Source organism: Micrasema longulum, unplaced genomic scaffold (assembly GCF_059751315.1).
Source record: "Micrasema longulum isolate JH-2025_06_02 unplaced genomic scaffold, ASM5975131v1 h1tg000341l, whole genome shotgun sequence".
NCBI lineage: Eukaryota > Metazoa > Arthropoda > Insecta > Trichoptera > Brachycentridae > Micrasema > Micrasema longulum.
Genome location: NW_028277544.1, coordinates 125,541 through 141,461, shown reverse-complemented (window position 1 = coordinate 141,461; position 15,921 = coordinate 125,541). Strand labels below are relative to the sequence as shown.

Here is a 15,921-nt window from a genome sequence, read left to right as displayed (position 1 = left end):
CCCTGGGCCGCGATTATAAACGCTATTTTCATCGATACATATCGATACGGTACAAACTAACATCGATATTTATGTACGAATATGTGTATATGTGTATTAATGTATCTTCGTCGGTAACCTGACATTGAACATGCTTAGAAAAAAAAATCGTAAACATACGAGCATCTAAAGGAAATGTATTAAATTTTGAATTTTAAAGCGTTCCTCGTTGTCGTTAAAGATGGCGTCTTTACGTCAGATTTTTACATGGCCGTAATAAATAAAGAATATAGATTGTTGGAATAAATTATAAAAGCAAATTGGAAAGAGATTGACTTAATAAACTTAAATTTCGTTTCTTTGTTTTATAATGGTAGGAGTGTTAATAAAACATGTTTTAGTTTAGTTTGTTTTGTGACATACAACTGATAAAATAAACCATTGTTTTTTTACAGAGCAACACAAGTATTTCGTTAGTTAAATAAAAAAAATGAATTAATTATATACATATTCTATTTTTCATACAGAAAACTTAACTTTACTTTGTAGTTATCTATTTTTTATTTCTATTTATTTATTTATTTAACTTTTTGTACATAATGTTATCTGTACATTGGCGGGCTAATTGCCAAATGGCAATTTCTTCCAATCAACCAATAAAATAAAAGTTTATTTTTTTTATTGCAAGTTACAGAACATATTCAATAGAAAATAAAGATTTAAAAAGCTAAAGATATATTAAAAACCCAAATAAACGTATTTGTTTATAAATTACCTTAAATAAAAACTCAACGGGAAAAAGGAAAAGAGAGGAAAAAGAAAAGGAGGTGAGATTAAGGAAGAGAAAGGAGATGTTTCTTCAGACGTGATTTAAACAGAGATAATGTAGTAACATCTTTGATGGTGGATGGGAGATGATTCCACAGTCGAGCCGCATGGATACTATATGAGTTAGAGAAGGAAGAGGAATTGTGCATGGGTATTAAGAGAGTGCCTTGAGTAATAGAACGAAGAGGTAAACCATGAACTGATAAGCGATGAATTTTTTTACGCAGGTATATAGGAGCGTTAGGACTATGAAGTACATTGAACAGAAGTGAGATATATTTTATGTTTAAAAAGAAGATAAATTTTAACTTCCCATTTAAATACGTAAAACTAATTGACCCTGACGTAAAACTAAGTGATTCACATTCATCTAACATATCATCATCTTCTTCTTCAATCTTATTCTCTCCACTGCTGAATAAAGGTCTCTTCCAAACGTTTCTGTTCCTTCGTATCAGCGGTGCCTTATAGGTGCGAATATGGGTACGATGCTTGCTTGTATGCTTATAAAGTTGTTAAAGATTACTGGATCAGTAATGTTTTTATGTGTATTTCTTTGTTGTATAAAAATACTAGTTATATATTAACTTTTCTGACGTGTATAGGTATATCTACGTAATGTATGTATATATTTATCACATTTCACATGAATAAGCTCTCAAAAGGGGCCGAATCGGGTACACTGCATCACAATGGCGACGCTATAATTCGTGTGCATAATGTGACTTAATTGGGTCATAAAATTTTGATGCCATCGATCATTTACAGTTCGCCACTTTGGCCGGGTTGGTAACAGTCACCTTTTCGGTATTTCCAAACAATCTTTCAAAGTTTATTTTTAACATAAGAATTAAAAGGATTTTTAACACGGTTCGATACAATTTCTGTATATTTCACGGAATTTGTGTATATTTAAAAAATCTGACCTTCAGTTCCGTCAGCGATTCGGTCCTATGGTCGCGAAACGTCATCGTTTTATAGTCCTTTTCATCTTTGGGCACAGAAAAGAGTTCTAGAGGACCAAGTTCGGTGGATACGGTGGCTGGTGCATCAATGCGCTCTTGTTCTTTTTTGTCTAAAAGTCGCGAACAAGCCGCGAAGCGTGAGCGGGTATCCGTCATTTTCGCTCCGAAATAATCTTAAAAATTCGCCCATCACACCAAAACACGTCTTACTAGTTTGTTTGTTAAAAACCGACCCGTCAATGGCCGATAGTAATCTTGAGTATTCCTCGTGGATGGAGTCCGCTATATCAAAATCATATTAACTGGATAGTCTATTAAAAAAAAGTTCTCAAAGTACCCTTTATATAAGTCCCAAATTTACAACCCCCGCCTCCGTTCAAATTTAAACTACGAGCGACTTCCAACTCTTTTTCATTTTGATTCCCCGACGGACCGCCGCGCGCTGCCTTGTTTTCGGTGTAAAATTTCTCTATAAAATACAAATAAATGCGGGATTAAGAACACTCAGACATCGGGACATATTTGAACTGCCTGTATTTTCAAGTAATGCTACATACCACACACCTATAGCCCGCATGTGTCGGAAATATAATATATACCTACTGCCGAAATAACAAAACTGTCATTTTTCATGATACTCTCCAAACTTCTGCGAATAATATCTTAGTTAATAAGTACACATGTCCAACTTATTTGTATTGTATACTGTATAAGAAATTAAAAAATATATTAAAAAAAATAAAAAATAAATATTATTCCATCTATTTTGTGTAATTCTATAATTGAAGATATATATTATGCATGTGAAATTGTATCGACGAATAACTTAAAATTTTATGTTTTCTAGTATGTATCTTTGTTGAATTACCTTATAAAATAAAATTACGTATTTGAATTCGAAATTCTAATATTCCGTTTTTTTTATCAAACCTCGTATACATCAATAGCACACGTTTTTTCAATAAGAAAATCACCATTAAATTCACATCTCGTTATATTTTTGCTGAGTAATAAACTTTTGCGTTTATAATTTTTCGATTGGGACGTTGGCGTTGTATTCGTGATTTGCTCTTACGCGTTCTTTTATCGGGTAACATTTTTCGAAAAGGTTTTTATTGTCTCGATTAATTTTCCAACCCCGTTTTCTCCCCAGCAGCAATGAGAATAAAACCACAAAGACCGCTTAGGCTTGGTGCAGCCGGTACAGACTAAAGACAGATATTTCTCTCGGCTTATTATTTCAAGAATAAGTCGACAAAGCGGAATACTGAGCACGTACTCTAATAAATTGTTTATTCATAGAATACTAATAACCCCTTTTTGCATATCTCTCTTTCCCCCCTTTATGATCATCTTTGAAAATGTTTTAGTTAAAAAAAAAACGTTTCACTGTAAAAATAAAACGAATGATATTAATAATAATGAGAAAATCAATACACTTGACGCAGTATAACGATACTAAATAAAAAATAGGGATTTTATCTCATTTCGATTATGTTAAGGGTATCAATCAAATAAATATATATATGTTCTTATTCTTAGTGGTGGGGGTCAGTGCTATGCGAGAAATAAATATATAAAAATAAAAAATAAGTTTCCATCACGAATTTTCAATAAATAAGCTTATTTTTTCTGAGGGGCATAATCGTTTTATTTTAGCTCATTATCATCATCATTCCCTATCCGCACCTAATGATGCATAGGGCGCTGCATTGGTTTACCATTCGCAGCGTATCTGGATTATTTTTGTTACATAAAGTTGAGATGATCAGTCTTGCGCTTCAGGCACCAGTTCAGGGACTATGAAATATTCTAGTGTAAAAACACCCTTTCAAATAAATAGTTCATATCAACCATGTCGGGAATCGAACCCGAGACCTCTCGCATGGTTGGCAAACGCACTGACCGTTACACCACGAGGCCGACGAAATATTTCACATCACTTGTTACCATTTGTGTTAAGTTTTCGATATTTTTGTGAAATGAATAAAAAAGTCAATAATGAAAAGAAAATATATATATAATTTTAGATACCTTCCTAGGGGGCCAAATCCACCCCTGCAGGCATTGGGACATTACTAAAAATATTGTAATTTGTAAATATTCACAAAATATATTTTCGACAGCTGTTTTTACCCTAATGGTGAATTTTTAACGATATTATATGTTCCGCTCCAGCAAAGTCTTCCGATCGCTTTATTTAATTCGTATACATATAATCTAATTCATGTAAATGTCTGATAAAATGGGTGGTAAGAATTTTTTGATGGCAGAACTTCTAACGAATCTGTTAAGCGTAGGTACAGATGTGTATATGTACGGTACATTCAATAATTCCTATGAAATCGACTAGCTATGATGCTCAAAAAGACCCCTTCATTCTTGGTCATCTGGTTTTTTGTCCACTGGGCTTCCTGCTGTGCTTATGAGTATTGCAGCTAAAGGTACATACTGGTAGTAGACACGAATGATTGAATGCCGAACGTAACTAATAATGTTGTTAATTTTTGCAGATGGTGGCGAATGTGCTGGTGTTTGTGTGTGTCAACGTAGTCGGGATCCTGATGCACAATCTCATGGAGCATGCGCAGAGGCGAGCCTTCCTTGACACCAGGAACTGTATAGCTGCTCGCTTGGAGATGGAAGACGAGAATGAGAAACTGGTACGTCGAATGAAATGTCTTTTTAAGTATTAAATTCCAAAAGTTCCAGTGGCCACACCTCTAGCTGTTATTATCATGTTTTTACCTTTCGTCTTTTTTCGATATTTTATCATCATTGAGGAACGCGATCAACATCACCAGTTTCAACATTATCAGCTTTATTTTTCCACTTCTCCTTCGTCTTAGTTAGGCATCTGTTAGTTTTGCATTTCAAATATTCTTCATCATTATTTTGGTATAGTTTTAGGTATCGCCAGATACTAAATTCCTTATATAGAATTGATTAAACTGGAATATTTGCTTTGGCCAAAATAAAATATCTAAATTATTTGTTTCATGCTGTTGAGAAAATCGAGGGGAGACGATATATTGGTCAAAAATCTGTTGTCGTCGAAAATTATACATTAGAGTATAATACTAAATGCCGAATAATTAACTGTTCTCCATGGCCATACCCTGGGTTTAATACCAGTAGTTGGTTTAATCACTAACACAACATGATCTTGGAAAGGGCAGCGGAAGACGAAAATTATAGAAAGCAGTCAGAAAATGAACATTGGTTCATTTTAGTAAGGCGGGACTGTAGAGTACAGTTTTGAGCACTTCTACTAAGCCTCTGCAACAGTTTGTATGTCTACTCCTGAAGATTAAAAAACTTGCCACCTTCAAACAATTATATTACAATGTACATTGCTAATGATATCTTTAATCAACTAAATTTGATTCCACATAAATCGTAAAGTAATATAAGACGTGGTCCTTTATTGTGTTAGAAATATGAAATTTTATAAATTAAATTTTTATGAGTCAAACGGACTAAATAAAAATTTGATGTAAGAGGAATTTCATCCTTATATCGCAGGTCTTAGGCAGAATTGGAATTTTTACTCGGGCTCAAAATATGGATGAAAAGTATAGCAAAGAAGAAATATCATAATGTGTGATAGTGTCAACACAATAATTCCTGAATGTTGTTAATGGAGCAGTAAATTTAATTTTATAAAGGGTATCCGTCCATTCTGTGGAATGAATGGGAATAACGTTTACAAAAGAATCCACTATTTGGCAATAGGGGTAAAAACCTGTTGCTTGTTACTTCAAAGTGTCTGTACCTGTTCCATTGAAAGTCTTATGTTTGGGAAATTGTCATGTTGCGAAATACAGCAATACTTTCCCCTTCATATTTTTTATCTGATTATCCAACAGAGAAAAGAAAAAATGGTAACCAGCTCTTTTTATATCATTGATTTTATATGCTTCACAACATTAAAAAAAAACTCATATCATACAAACATGTATGAAAAACTTTATTGTATTTATTTATAATATTAATGTTTTTTTATTTTAAAATTATTAAAATCCATATTTATTCAAATATATATATATATATTTTTAAATTTAGTAAAAAACAAATATGACTATCGGTTTCGAGACGTACTCGTCTTTTAGTCACGACACTAATTACACTAACAAGCAAATCCCACTATACACCTTATCCATAAAAACTGACGTGCTGATGGGACACATGTTATTATTAGCTAACACCAGCATTCACGGATTATAATTTAAAATGTTTTCTCCTGTGTGAACAGCCGTTAAAAACAGGGGGTGCAGAGGCGGATTTTGAATCATCGCATAGTGGGATATATATACATGTATATATGTTTGACAATATTATGTTGGACCTTAATAATATTGCTCTTTTTAAAAATAAAATAAAAATGTAATTACCTGATATTATAATATTTCGAGGCTTTACTGACATAATGAATCAACTCATTCGAACAAGTTCCGGGATAATCGCATTTAAAACTTTTTTATTCCTTCAACACATTATTTCTCCCACAATTTTCTTTTATTTTCACTTTTTTGAAGCTTTGCAAGAGTAATCTTTATTCTAGGCATAGCATAAAATTTGAAATCAACATCTTGCGCCTATATTAAATTTTTTTGATATATATAGACACTTGACTTAATGTATTCTGTCAGTATAGCTTCGATATGTACATTTTTTATTTTATTTTTTTATTACTATTTTTTAGATTAGTATTAAAAAAATAAAGGATAGTTAAATAGCAATGAAATACATATTAACAGTAAAAATACCAAACAAAAAATCCCACAAAGGCATGCCCTGTTCGTTGGTATACAAGAAATGTTTATGAATTTTTTGCCCCTATAATAAATAGACAGGGATTATATTTTTGTGTAATGTGAGAAAGAGAAAAGAAAAAATCTTTATTTCAATCGGGTTGTGGTCTTGTGGCCAGTGTCTCGGACTCGAATCCTACTCTACCCCAACTTGATTCCCATTTTCTAATAGTGAGTTATTTACAACTCTTTGAAAATGGCCCTCAAAATTAAATATTTGGGTAAATCATAAGAACGCAAATATTTCTTTAAAATAAAAAAAAAGATTAGAAGGTACTTTTTTTATTTTATAGTACTTAAAAAGGAAATAAAAAATATAAAAAAACATAAAATATCATAGAAAATTTTTGAATGTTTGGGATCAATGAAATATTATCAGTAAAAAAATAATTAAAAAATTTTGGGCCTATAAAATATGCATGTCTCTGTGCTAGCCTCGTTTTGCAATGTGGTATTTCTAGCACACGATTTCTTCTTCCGAACTGGAAGTAGTGCTGTATTATACATTTAAACAATAAATAAATATGAATGAAAGGTTATTTAATTATTGATTAAAGGGACATTATTTTTCCAAGCCTTACTTATTTCACATTTGCATGTTAGTGTAAGTAGTGTCCTGACGAAGAGACAGGTACTTCTTGAAACCGGTAGACATAGAAATGCCGGTATGTGGTTATGTACAAATATTTATTAAAACGTTTGACCGCAAAGTTAATGTTATTACCGCTTATTATTGTTTTATGTAATGAAGTAAAACATTGGTGACATGTATGTGATTTGATTTTTTTGTATTATTTTTAATAAAACATATTTTATTTGTTTATAGGAACGTTTACTACTGTCAGTGTTGCCTCAACATGTAGCGATGGAAATGAAAAATGATATTATATCTCCCGTAGAAGGGCAATTTCACAAAATTTACATCCAGAAACATGAACAAGTGAGGTAAATATATATTTTTTAATTCTCATTACAGCATAATGTAATTGAAACCGGAATAAATAAACAAAATATAAAATAAAATGAAAATAATTTATAGTTTTACCCCTTCATGTTTCAAAATGATTAATAGGGAAATATCACATTAAAAAAAAAAAAAATGAAAGTAATAAGGGTCTATGAAATACCGTCGAGAAAAAAAAGTATTTATTTTACTATTATTTTTTCTCGGCTAGTTCCATGTTTCATTTTTATACATAAGTGTCGGGACTAAAACTTCCTTATGCACTGCCAGTCTAGCTTCGATTGACATATTGACTAAAATATTCATGATTTAATCTCTGAGTTATGAGATTCATAAATATTCATACTTTGAAATTTAAAATGTTCCACTATAATGAGATTTCAATTGCTTATCATGTCCATGTTCTACGTTCCAGAATAAAGTCTATTTTAATATTAGGGTTGCTGACTCAGAATTCCGAAATTCTCACTCATACTATTATTTATTTGTTTTGTTTGCCTGAGATATTTTGTTTTGGCCATTGTAATTTATTTATTTGACAATTGTAGTCTGCATTACTTTACGGGTTGTTTAACCCATCACGTAATGTAGACTGTCTATATAAGGTAGAAGTTTATGAATAGAAAGCAGATAGCTGGTAAGTTGCCGATATGTAGTGATACGGTGTAGTGAGATTAGAAACTTAGGAGTTATTCTTGATAGTAGATTGCTGTTTGCATCTCACATAAATTCTATTGTAGAAAAAGCTTACCAAATGCTGGGCTTTATTTTAAGAATTTCCAAACCCTTTAAAAAACCAAACACATTGAAAACTTTATACAACACTTTTGTACGCAGTAACTTGGAGTTTGCTTCCGTTACGTGGAGCCCACAATACATAACAAACTTAGAAAGGATTGAAAATGTTCAACGAAAATTTGTAAAATACCTAGATTATATAAACAATAAAACGCTAAAAATAAATTAAGACTTATTCTTTCTGGCTGCAATGCGATCCCACTTGCTATTTAATGATGCGCACACTTACACACACCTGAAGACTTAATCCCACACAAATATACACAAACACACCTCTACACTTACTCTCATACAAATACACATAAACACACCCTTTTGTTGTACCACAATTTAATATGCTTACCTTTTATTTAGAAACTTCGCTGGTCTGTCTTTAAACCGTTTTTTTTAATGTTATTATATCATTGTCGACTGTTTGTTTCTGTAAAATAAATAAATATGTACATAAAAATAGGTAATGTCCATTTTGTAATAATATTTGTTTCCTTTGCAGCATTTTGTTTGCGGATATTGTGGGGTTCACCGTGTTAGCATCACAGTGCAGTGCACAAGAATTAGTTAGGTTATTAAATGAACTATTTGGAAGATTCGATCAACTAGCCAATGTAAGTACTGTTTGACGTAGGTATACTAAAAAACATATATATCCCATCTTGTGAATAGGTTTTAATATATTATTTTTTTGGTAAACCTGAACTTTTTTATTGCTATAAATCTTATTTTAAGTATTTCAAAAAAATATTTTCGTTCAGCAGTTAATTATTATTTAGTTGAAAATAACCTCAAATAATTAATCAAAAGAAAAAATGCAAATATTTATTTTAAAACACAAGATAATGATATTATTTCATTGATTTGCATGTCTGCCTCATGGTCGAATGGTCAGCGTGTTTGCCTACCATGCAAGAGGTCTCGGGATCGATTCCCGAAATCGTCAGCATGAAAAATTTATTTAAAAATATGTTTTTATTTTAGAATCTTTCATAGTCGCTTGGCTGACACCTTAAGCGTAAGACTGATCATCTTACCTTCGTGTAACAAAAATGATAATTTTTTTTTTATTTTTTTATTAAAAATAAATATTTGCTTTCTTATGATTTACCCAAATATTTAATTTTGAGGGCCATTTTCAACGAGTTGTAAATAACTCACTATTAGAAAATGGGAATCAACTTGGGGTAGAGTAGGATTTGAACCACAGACCTTTGGTCCGTGAGTCCAAGACACTAGCCACAGGACCACAACCCGATTCAAATTTATTAATTTACATTAATTATACATGCTGCGGTTGGTGTACCAATGCAGTGCTCTATGCACCATTTGGTTTGGATTGGGAATAATTTGTAAATGAATAAGTTTTTACGTGCAAATTTATATATTTATAAATATGTCAAATATTCGATTTCTATGTATGGATTTATTTTTTTCATTGATTTTACTAGAGAATTTGGCATGGATTTTAATATTCTTTACAAATCTAAAAATATTCACCGGATTGAATAGTAATGGATTTTTTTTTAGTTGGAATTATTTTTGACCAAAAAAATAACTGTCTCCATAAAACAAATCAGGAACGTACATTTTTTTTTCAGGATAACCATTGTCTGAGGATAAAGATTCTCGGTGATTGTTACTACTGCGTGTCAGGATTACCAGAGCCGAGATCGGACCACGCTAAGTGCTGTGTGGAAATGGGGCTCGATATGATTGATGCAATTGCGTAAGTTTTATATGCATACGACGAGTACATAATCACTGTGCAAAATTAATTTGAAATTACTTATCAAAATAGTACGATTAGTGTTTTAATCCAAAATTAAAACGGAATTTTCTAGAAATGTCAGTTGAACTTAGCATTGGTTGAACACTTTATTCGTTTTATATCATTGTGTTTGCACATAGATATTTTCTTTAGTTTTTGGTCTCAAATAGAATAATTAATGGGTGTCGATAATTTATATGATGATGATGATTTATAGCAATCGTAAAAAGAGTTAAAGTGTATTTGTCACACATTTTTATGAGTGCTTAGTATTTTTTTTACCCATTTGCACCTATTTCAAGTGAAGTGAACCAATTGACAATACATCCAATTCTTGTATTCAGAGTTTTAGATCCATGACCTTTTTGTCTAATTTTTTTTACTAAACTGTTTTAATAATTTTTAACATAAATGTTTTGTATATAAAGAGTCAGGACAAAAAGAATTTTAGAAATATTGTATATGTAATGAGTTCACTTCATCTTTAAAATGTCGGTTCATTTTACTTACAATGGGCTCATTTATTTACTTTCAAATCTGAATAAATTCAGTTTTAATTTAATTACCTCTTTTTCTGTAAAAAATAAATAAATACCAAATATACATAAATCAAACTTTAATGACAGTGTTAAATATTTAAAAAAAGTTTTTTTTAAAATTATTTCTTAAGTTGACTTATATTACAATTAGTATATAAACTAATATTTGCACTTACTTTAATTACATATATATTTAAATCATCTTGCAGTAAACATAACATTTCTTTTAAATTGTTTCCAACTCTTTTCATTCTTCATACATTCAGGAATCTCTTCATACATTTTAAAATCTTTATACGTAATGCAATTTTGGGATTCTGTTTTTTTTTCAAATAGCAGCATTATTCTATCATTATTTTTAGTAATATACTTATATTTTTTTTATTTAACACTATCTTATTAATGAAGTATTTGGGCATTCGATTGTTAAATTTATTTATTTTTAAATTTGAAAAGAGTAACACTAGAGTTCTTATTATTTACTCAAATATTTAAATTTTCAGACCATTTTCTAAAAGTCCTAAATAACCTGTGCTGGAAAAATAGAAATCGAGTTCTATTTTTGTTGAAGTAGAATTTGAACCTTGGACCTTTGGCCTGTGAGTCCACAATACTACCACGGAACCACAACCCAGTTCTCACCATTTTTTATATTAGTCTCTTTTTTATTGGTATCCAATTGAGTTCTTCTCGCATTTTTTCTATTTTATTATGTCTACCCATTGTCTACCTTCCTTTAGTACTATTCTCAATGGCAATATTTTGAAGTACTCCCAATTTATTTAAATTTTCGTCATTGGCTAAAAATAAATTGGCTATAAATACATTTAAGATAGAGGGGCAAATGTGATAAAGTACAATTTACCTAAAAGAAGGTGTAATAATTAATAATTAGTTCATATGTTTTTGAGTTAATTCACGCTTTGGACTTATTGTAAGCAAATTAATATTAAAAATTATGATTTAAAAAATGTTTGGCATAAAGTAGAACTCCCTTCATCCACACTCCAGTCATCCGAATTTCCAAATATCCAGATCGTTTTCAGGAAATAATTAATATAGGAGAAGTTTTTAATTTTTAGTTGATTGAGGAATTACCTTCGCCGGACACGTTTAAGCAAGTTTTTAATGTAATTCCAATTTGCTGTCGCAAAAGCAATCGCAACAGCAGTCAAATCTGGCACTCATGATTCCGGATAATTAAAGTTTTACTGTATGAACGTGATATTTCAGGTCCGTTGTGGAAGCAACAGATGTGCAACTGAACATGAGAGTTGGTATCCATTCTGGGCGCGTTTTGTGTGGTGTTCTGGGGTTGAGAAAATGGCAATACGATGTGTGGAGTAATGATGTCACCCTGGCCAATAATATGGAAGCTGGAGGAGAACCGGGGTAAGCTGCAATTTGCGATAAGTGTATTTATTTTTCTTATATCTTGTGCTGCTGATTTTGAAGTTACGTAGTTGTAGGTAGTAGGTACCACTAATATATTCTGTGAGAATAATAATGAATAATTAAATGTGTTTTGTTTCAGGCGAGTGCACATCACACAGGCTACTCTGGAGTACCTGGGAGGAGTATACGAGGTTGAAGCGGGACAAGGGGGGACCAGGAACGCGTACTTGAGAGACCACAGTGTTACCACATATTTCATCGTTCCCCCTCCAAGAAGGAGAAAGGTCTCGAACATTACTCTTTTTGCTTGTATTTTTACAATTTTTTCTCTCAGAAAATGTGTCTCACATACCTACATGTTTAGGATAAATGGAAATATATCTTATACAAACAAGGATGCCGAAATTTTTACTGACAATGACTGGACTTAACCCCTTTAGGAGTTGTAATACCTATCAATACGTATTCACAAGACGTCACATATGTATTTTCCGAATCATGCTTTGACTGCAATTTTCTTTGTGTAATCTTTACCTAAGTTGGCCTGATAGTTCTAAAATAAAGAATCAGTATTGTAGATACAATTTTCTACTGTCAGTCGTTTCAATTTTATCCAAACTACCTTGGCCTTTAAGAATGTAAGACATTTAGACAAAAAACAATCATATACATTTATACCTACATAGTTACATTCGGACTAAAGTTATCAACAAAAAATGTTTCTTACTCCATCAAAAAGTAAGTACATATATTATATGCGGGATCTTTTGGAGATTATCTAGTACTTTTAACATCATACTGGGGATAAATTCATGTAATAGTTAGCCGTGATTGGATTTGAAGAATGTACGAGTATGTGGCTTTGAAAAATAGAGTTTTCGCATTTTTGCGAATCATAGCGCTGATAATAAGTTACAATTTAAAAAAAAAAAAAAAAAAATTGTCTGCTAATAAATAAATCAAATTAAAAAAAACGCTGAACTTCCTCATATAAAAAAAGAGCATTAAATTATACAGCTAAGTTTCTTGGAAACCTATGAAAAAAAAAAGATTTTAATAAAAACGAACAACTCTGAACGACGCCGACGTCACTAGTTCTTCTGATTCAACTAATGATAGTGTTGTGATAAATTTCAGATTTACAGTAAGCTAATTTCCCCAATCAGCAGAACTCACCCAAGAGAACTTGTGACGTCACATCGGGAGTAGTTTCTTTTAAAAGTTAACTTTAAAAATCATTGCGCTGATAATACGATACATATTTTTTTATTGGCTTAGTTTGATAGTCTATTTATACTTTGATGAATCTCTTCTGTACGGATTGAGTAGTCTGACTGAATTTTCAAAACCCCTTAGCAATCCTGACATCTTATATAGATTTTTGAAATTACAGGTGCTCGGTGGAAATGTGATGGGTAACGCAGCAAAAAGGAAACTGTCTTTCAAAAATGTATCCAACGTGGTTGTCCAACTTCTTCATTCTATCAAGTTCAATGTGGACGTTCCATTCTCCAACATGGCCGCCTCTCCCCAAGACTTGAAAGCGAATGCAGCCAGGAAGGTAGGAAATACTTAAATGCTCTATACTCAATTATGAAATAAGTTGTTATATCACTCTTGCAGTAAATTTTGAGATTTATATGATTAACTAAACGGGGTTCATTATTGTGTTTGAGTTATTTCACGCTTTTATTGGGAAAATTATTATAAATTATTCTTCTAAACTGTAACATAAAAGTGACGTTTTTAAATGTGTATTTCTTTTTCCTATTGTAAAATTTCAAGAATCTTTTTGTCGGGCAACCAGTAAACTCATTTCACAAAATAGTTTTATTGAACAATACGATTTTCTATTTAAAAACATGGCTTCTTTTTTAAGCTTTTGAATACTTACTTCTAATGTACTCTTTAACAACGTACATTTTGTGTGGAAATATTCTCTTAAATTAAGGAGAATTAGACACTATTTTGGAAAAAGTACATACAAATATAATTTTTATTTAATTGCTATCACTGTTTGTCTTGTGAAATGAGATTTTTACGCTACCTTCTGGTAGGAAAAAAGATTATTATGATAAATTTTAGGATAATAACAATATTTTTATTCATACAGAACGAGCACAAATAAACATACAAGCAACATGTTTTTTTTCTAATATTACTTATAATTTGTATGAATTCTTATTCTCAGAAAATACTAAATGGTGTGAATTTTGTTTTTTGTCAAACAATTTTATAATCAGATCTCAATGAAATATTATTTGGAAATTATTTAACTGGTCAATTTATATTGAAATTTTCAAGTAGAAATTATGTGGTAGTTAGTGGTAGCGAAGAAAGATAATGTCTAATGGTGTGGGTAGTAGATTTTGGGTGTTGATAATTGAATTATTATGGGTGATAAAAGTGTAGATAGATATTATTGAATTTATCAATACCAAATTCGTTGGTTGATCTGTGATCAATTAATGTCATTAAAAGTTAAGAAGGAATTGAAATGTAGTGGCTTAATATACATGAGTTTGTTGAAGATAAATTATTCAGAATAAGCGAGAATTTAAAAGCTGAAATTTAAACTACATTGTTATATTTGTTGAATGTGAGACATAGTATAACAAATTTTCACAGTTGTAAAATTTTTACATTTGTGAAAAACAAAATATTTTCACCGTAATCTACGCCGTAAAGCATGTCGATTTTTTAATCAATTTGTGATTTTTACTCTTTTTTTTTTACTTTGTTTTCACCACAACAAATAATTCGTATAAGGCTGGTTAATTGTCCGAAACTGATGAGACTAAAATAGTGACGAAAAAAAAGTTATTTGAAATAAGTAATGTTGATAATTATAATAATAAAAATGTAGTTCCACCAAGAAATGTCAGTAGAAAAACTTAATCTTATGTTGATAATAAAGCCACTTGAATGAAAGAGTAGATGAAACAAAAAAAATATTCAAACATTTTATAGCAGCCTGAATAAATTTGATATTTGTGGTACGTGATTTAATTCCTTCATAACTTTTAAGACCATACTGACATGGTAGTTAGACACATTAAAAAAAAAAAACATTCTAAGTTATTAACAAAATTTTTGCAACGTCATGTAACAATTGAATCCAGGATTATTTTGTAAATAGCTAATATTATTTTTGATACTGTCTTGTGATTCCTTTGTTTATTATTTTAATTGTGGTTTACATCGCTGGTTGTTTATATATACCACACATGCACTTTGTTTATGTGACCGTTTTACTTATTATTATTTGTTTTCAGCGAATTTAGGCAATTGTAACTATTTATGAAGTGTTTATGATGAAAATATGATCAAATATGTTATAACGTATACATTGTCTTCTCTAAAACTAATTCATTCTCAATTTATAGATAAACTAACTAAGTATTTACAATATTTTCAAAAATCTATTTAATTTAGAGATTTATATTTTTTTTGAATAATTAGTATTTTGATAAAAATATACAGATTAAGTAATGTCCTTTCTTACTTTATAAAATTAAAAAAAAAAAAATACTTTTGTTAAGTTGGAAGTGTATGGAATATATTCCCAAAATCGAAATGTGGTCCTTCGGATTGAGGTAGTAACTAAAATCTACGATTCGATTCTTCATTCCTTCGCAGTTTGATTTCAATCTATTTTTAAAACTGTCCTTTAATATATGTGGATCAAAATCTTCAAATTATGGGTCTAATGTAGCTAATTTATTTTTTCTCCATCAATAGTAATGAAACCTGACTTGTCAAGTAATCACAATGGAATTTTATTTTGAAGTCGATCCACAGTAATTCGTGGGTAATTCCATACACATCTAGAATGTAATAAGAAACACCCCAGAATGCAAGTCCCGATGTATCGCAC

General features: G+C 30.7%; 1 protein-coding gene across 5 annotated transcripts in view; it reads left to right on the top strand.

Moving 5' to 3' along the window:
* Window positions 1-15,921, top strand: part of LOC148282291 (adenylate cyclase type 1-like) — a 338,437-nt gene that overhangs the window by 294,460 nt on the left and 28,056 nt on the right. For all 5 annotated transcript variants that reach the window (XM_088225291.1, XM_088225290.1, XM_088225293.1 and 2 more), the window contains exons 5-11: window positions 4,286-4,435; window positions 7,413-7,531; window positions 8,842-8,953; window positions 9,941-10,068; window positions 11,883-12,041; window positions 12,184-12,328; window positions 13,438-13,605. In XM_088225291.1, the coding sequence (XP_088081417.1) occupies window positions 4,286-4,435; window positions 7,413-7,531; window positions 8,842-8,953; window positions 9,941-10,068; window positions 11,883-12,041; window positions 12,184-12,328; window positions 13,438-13,605 (981 nt within the window). The remainder of the gene's footprint in view (window positions 1-4,285; window positions 4,436-7,412; window positions 7,532-8,841; window positions 8,954-9,940; window positions 10,069-11,882; window positions 12,042-12,183; window positions 12,329-13,437; window positions 13,606-15,921) is intronic.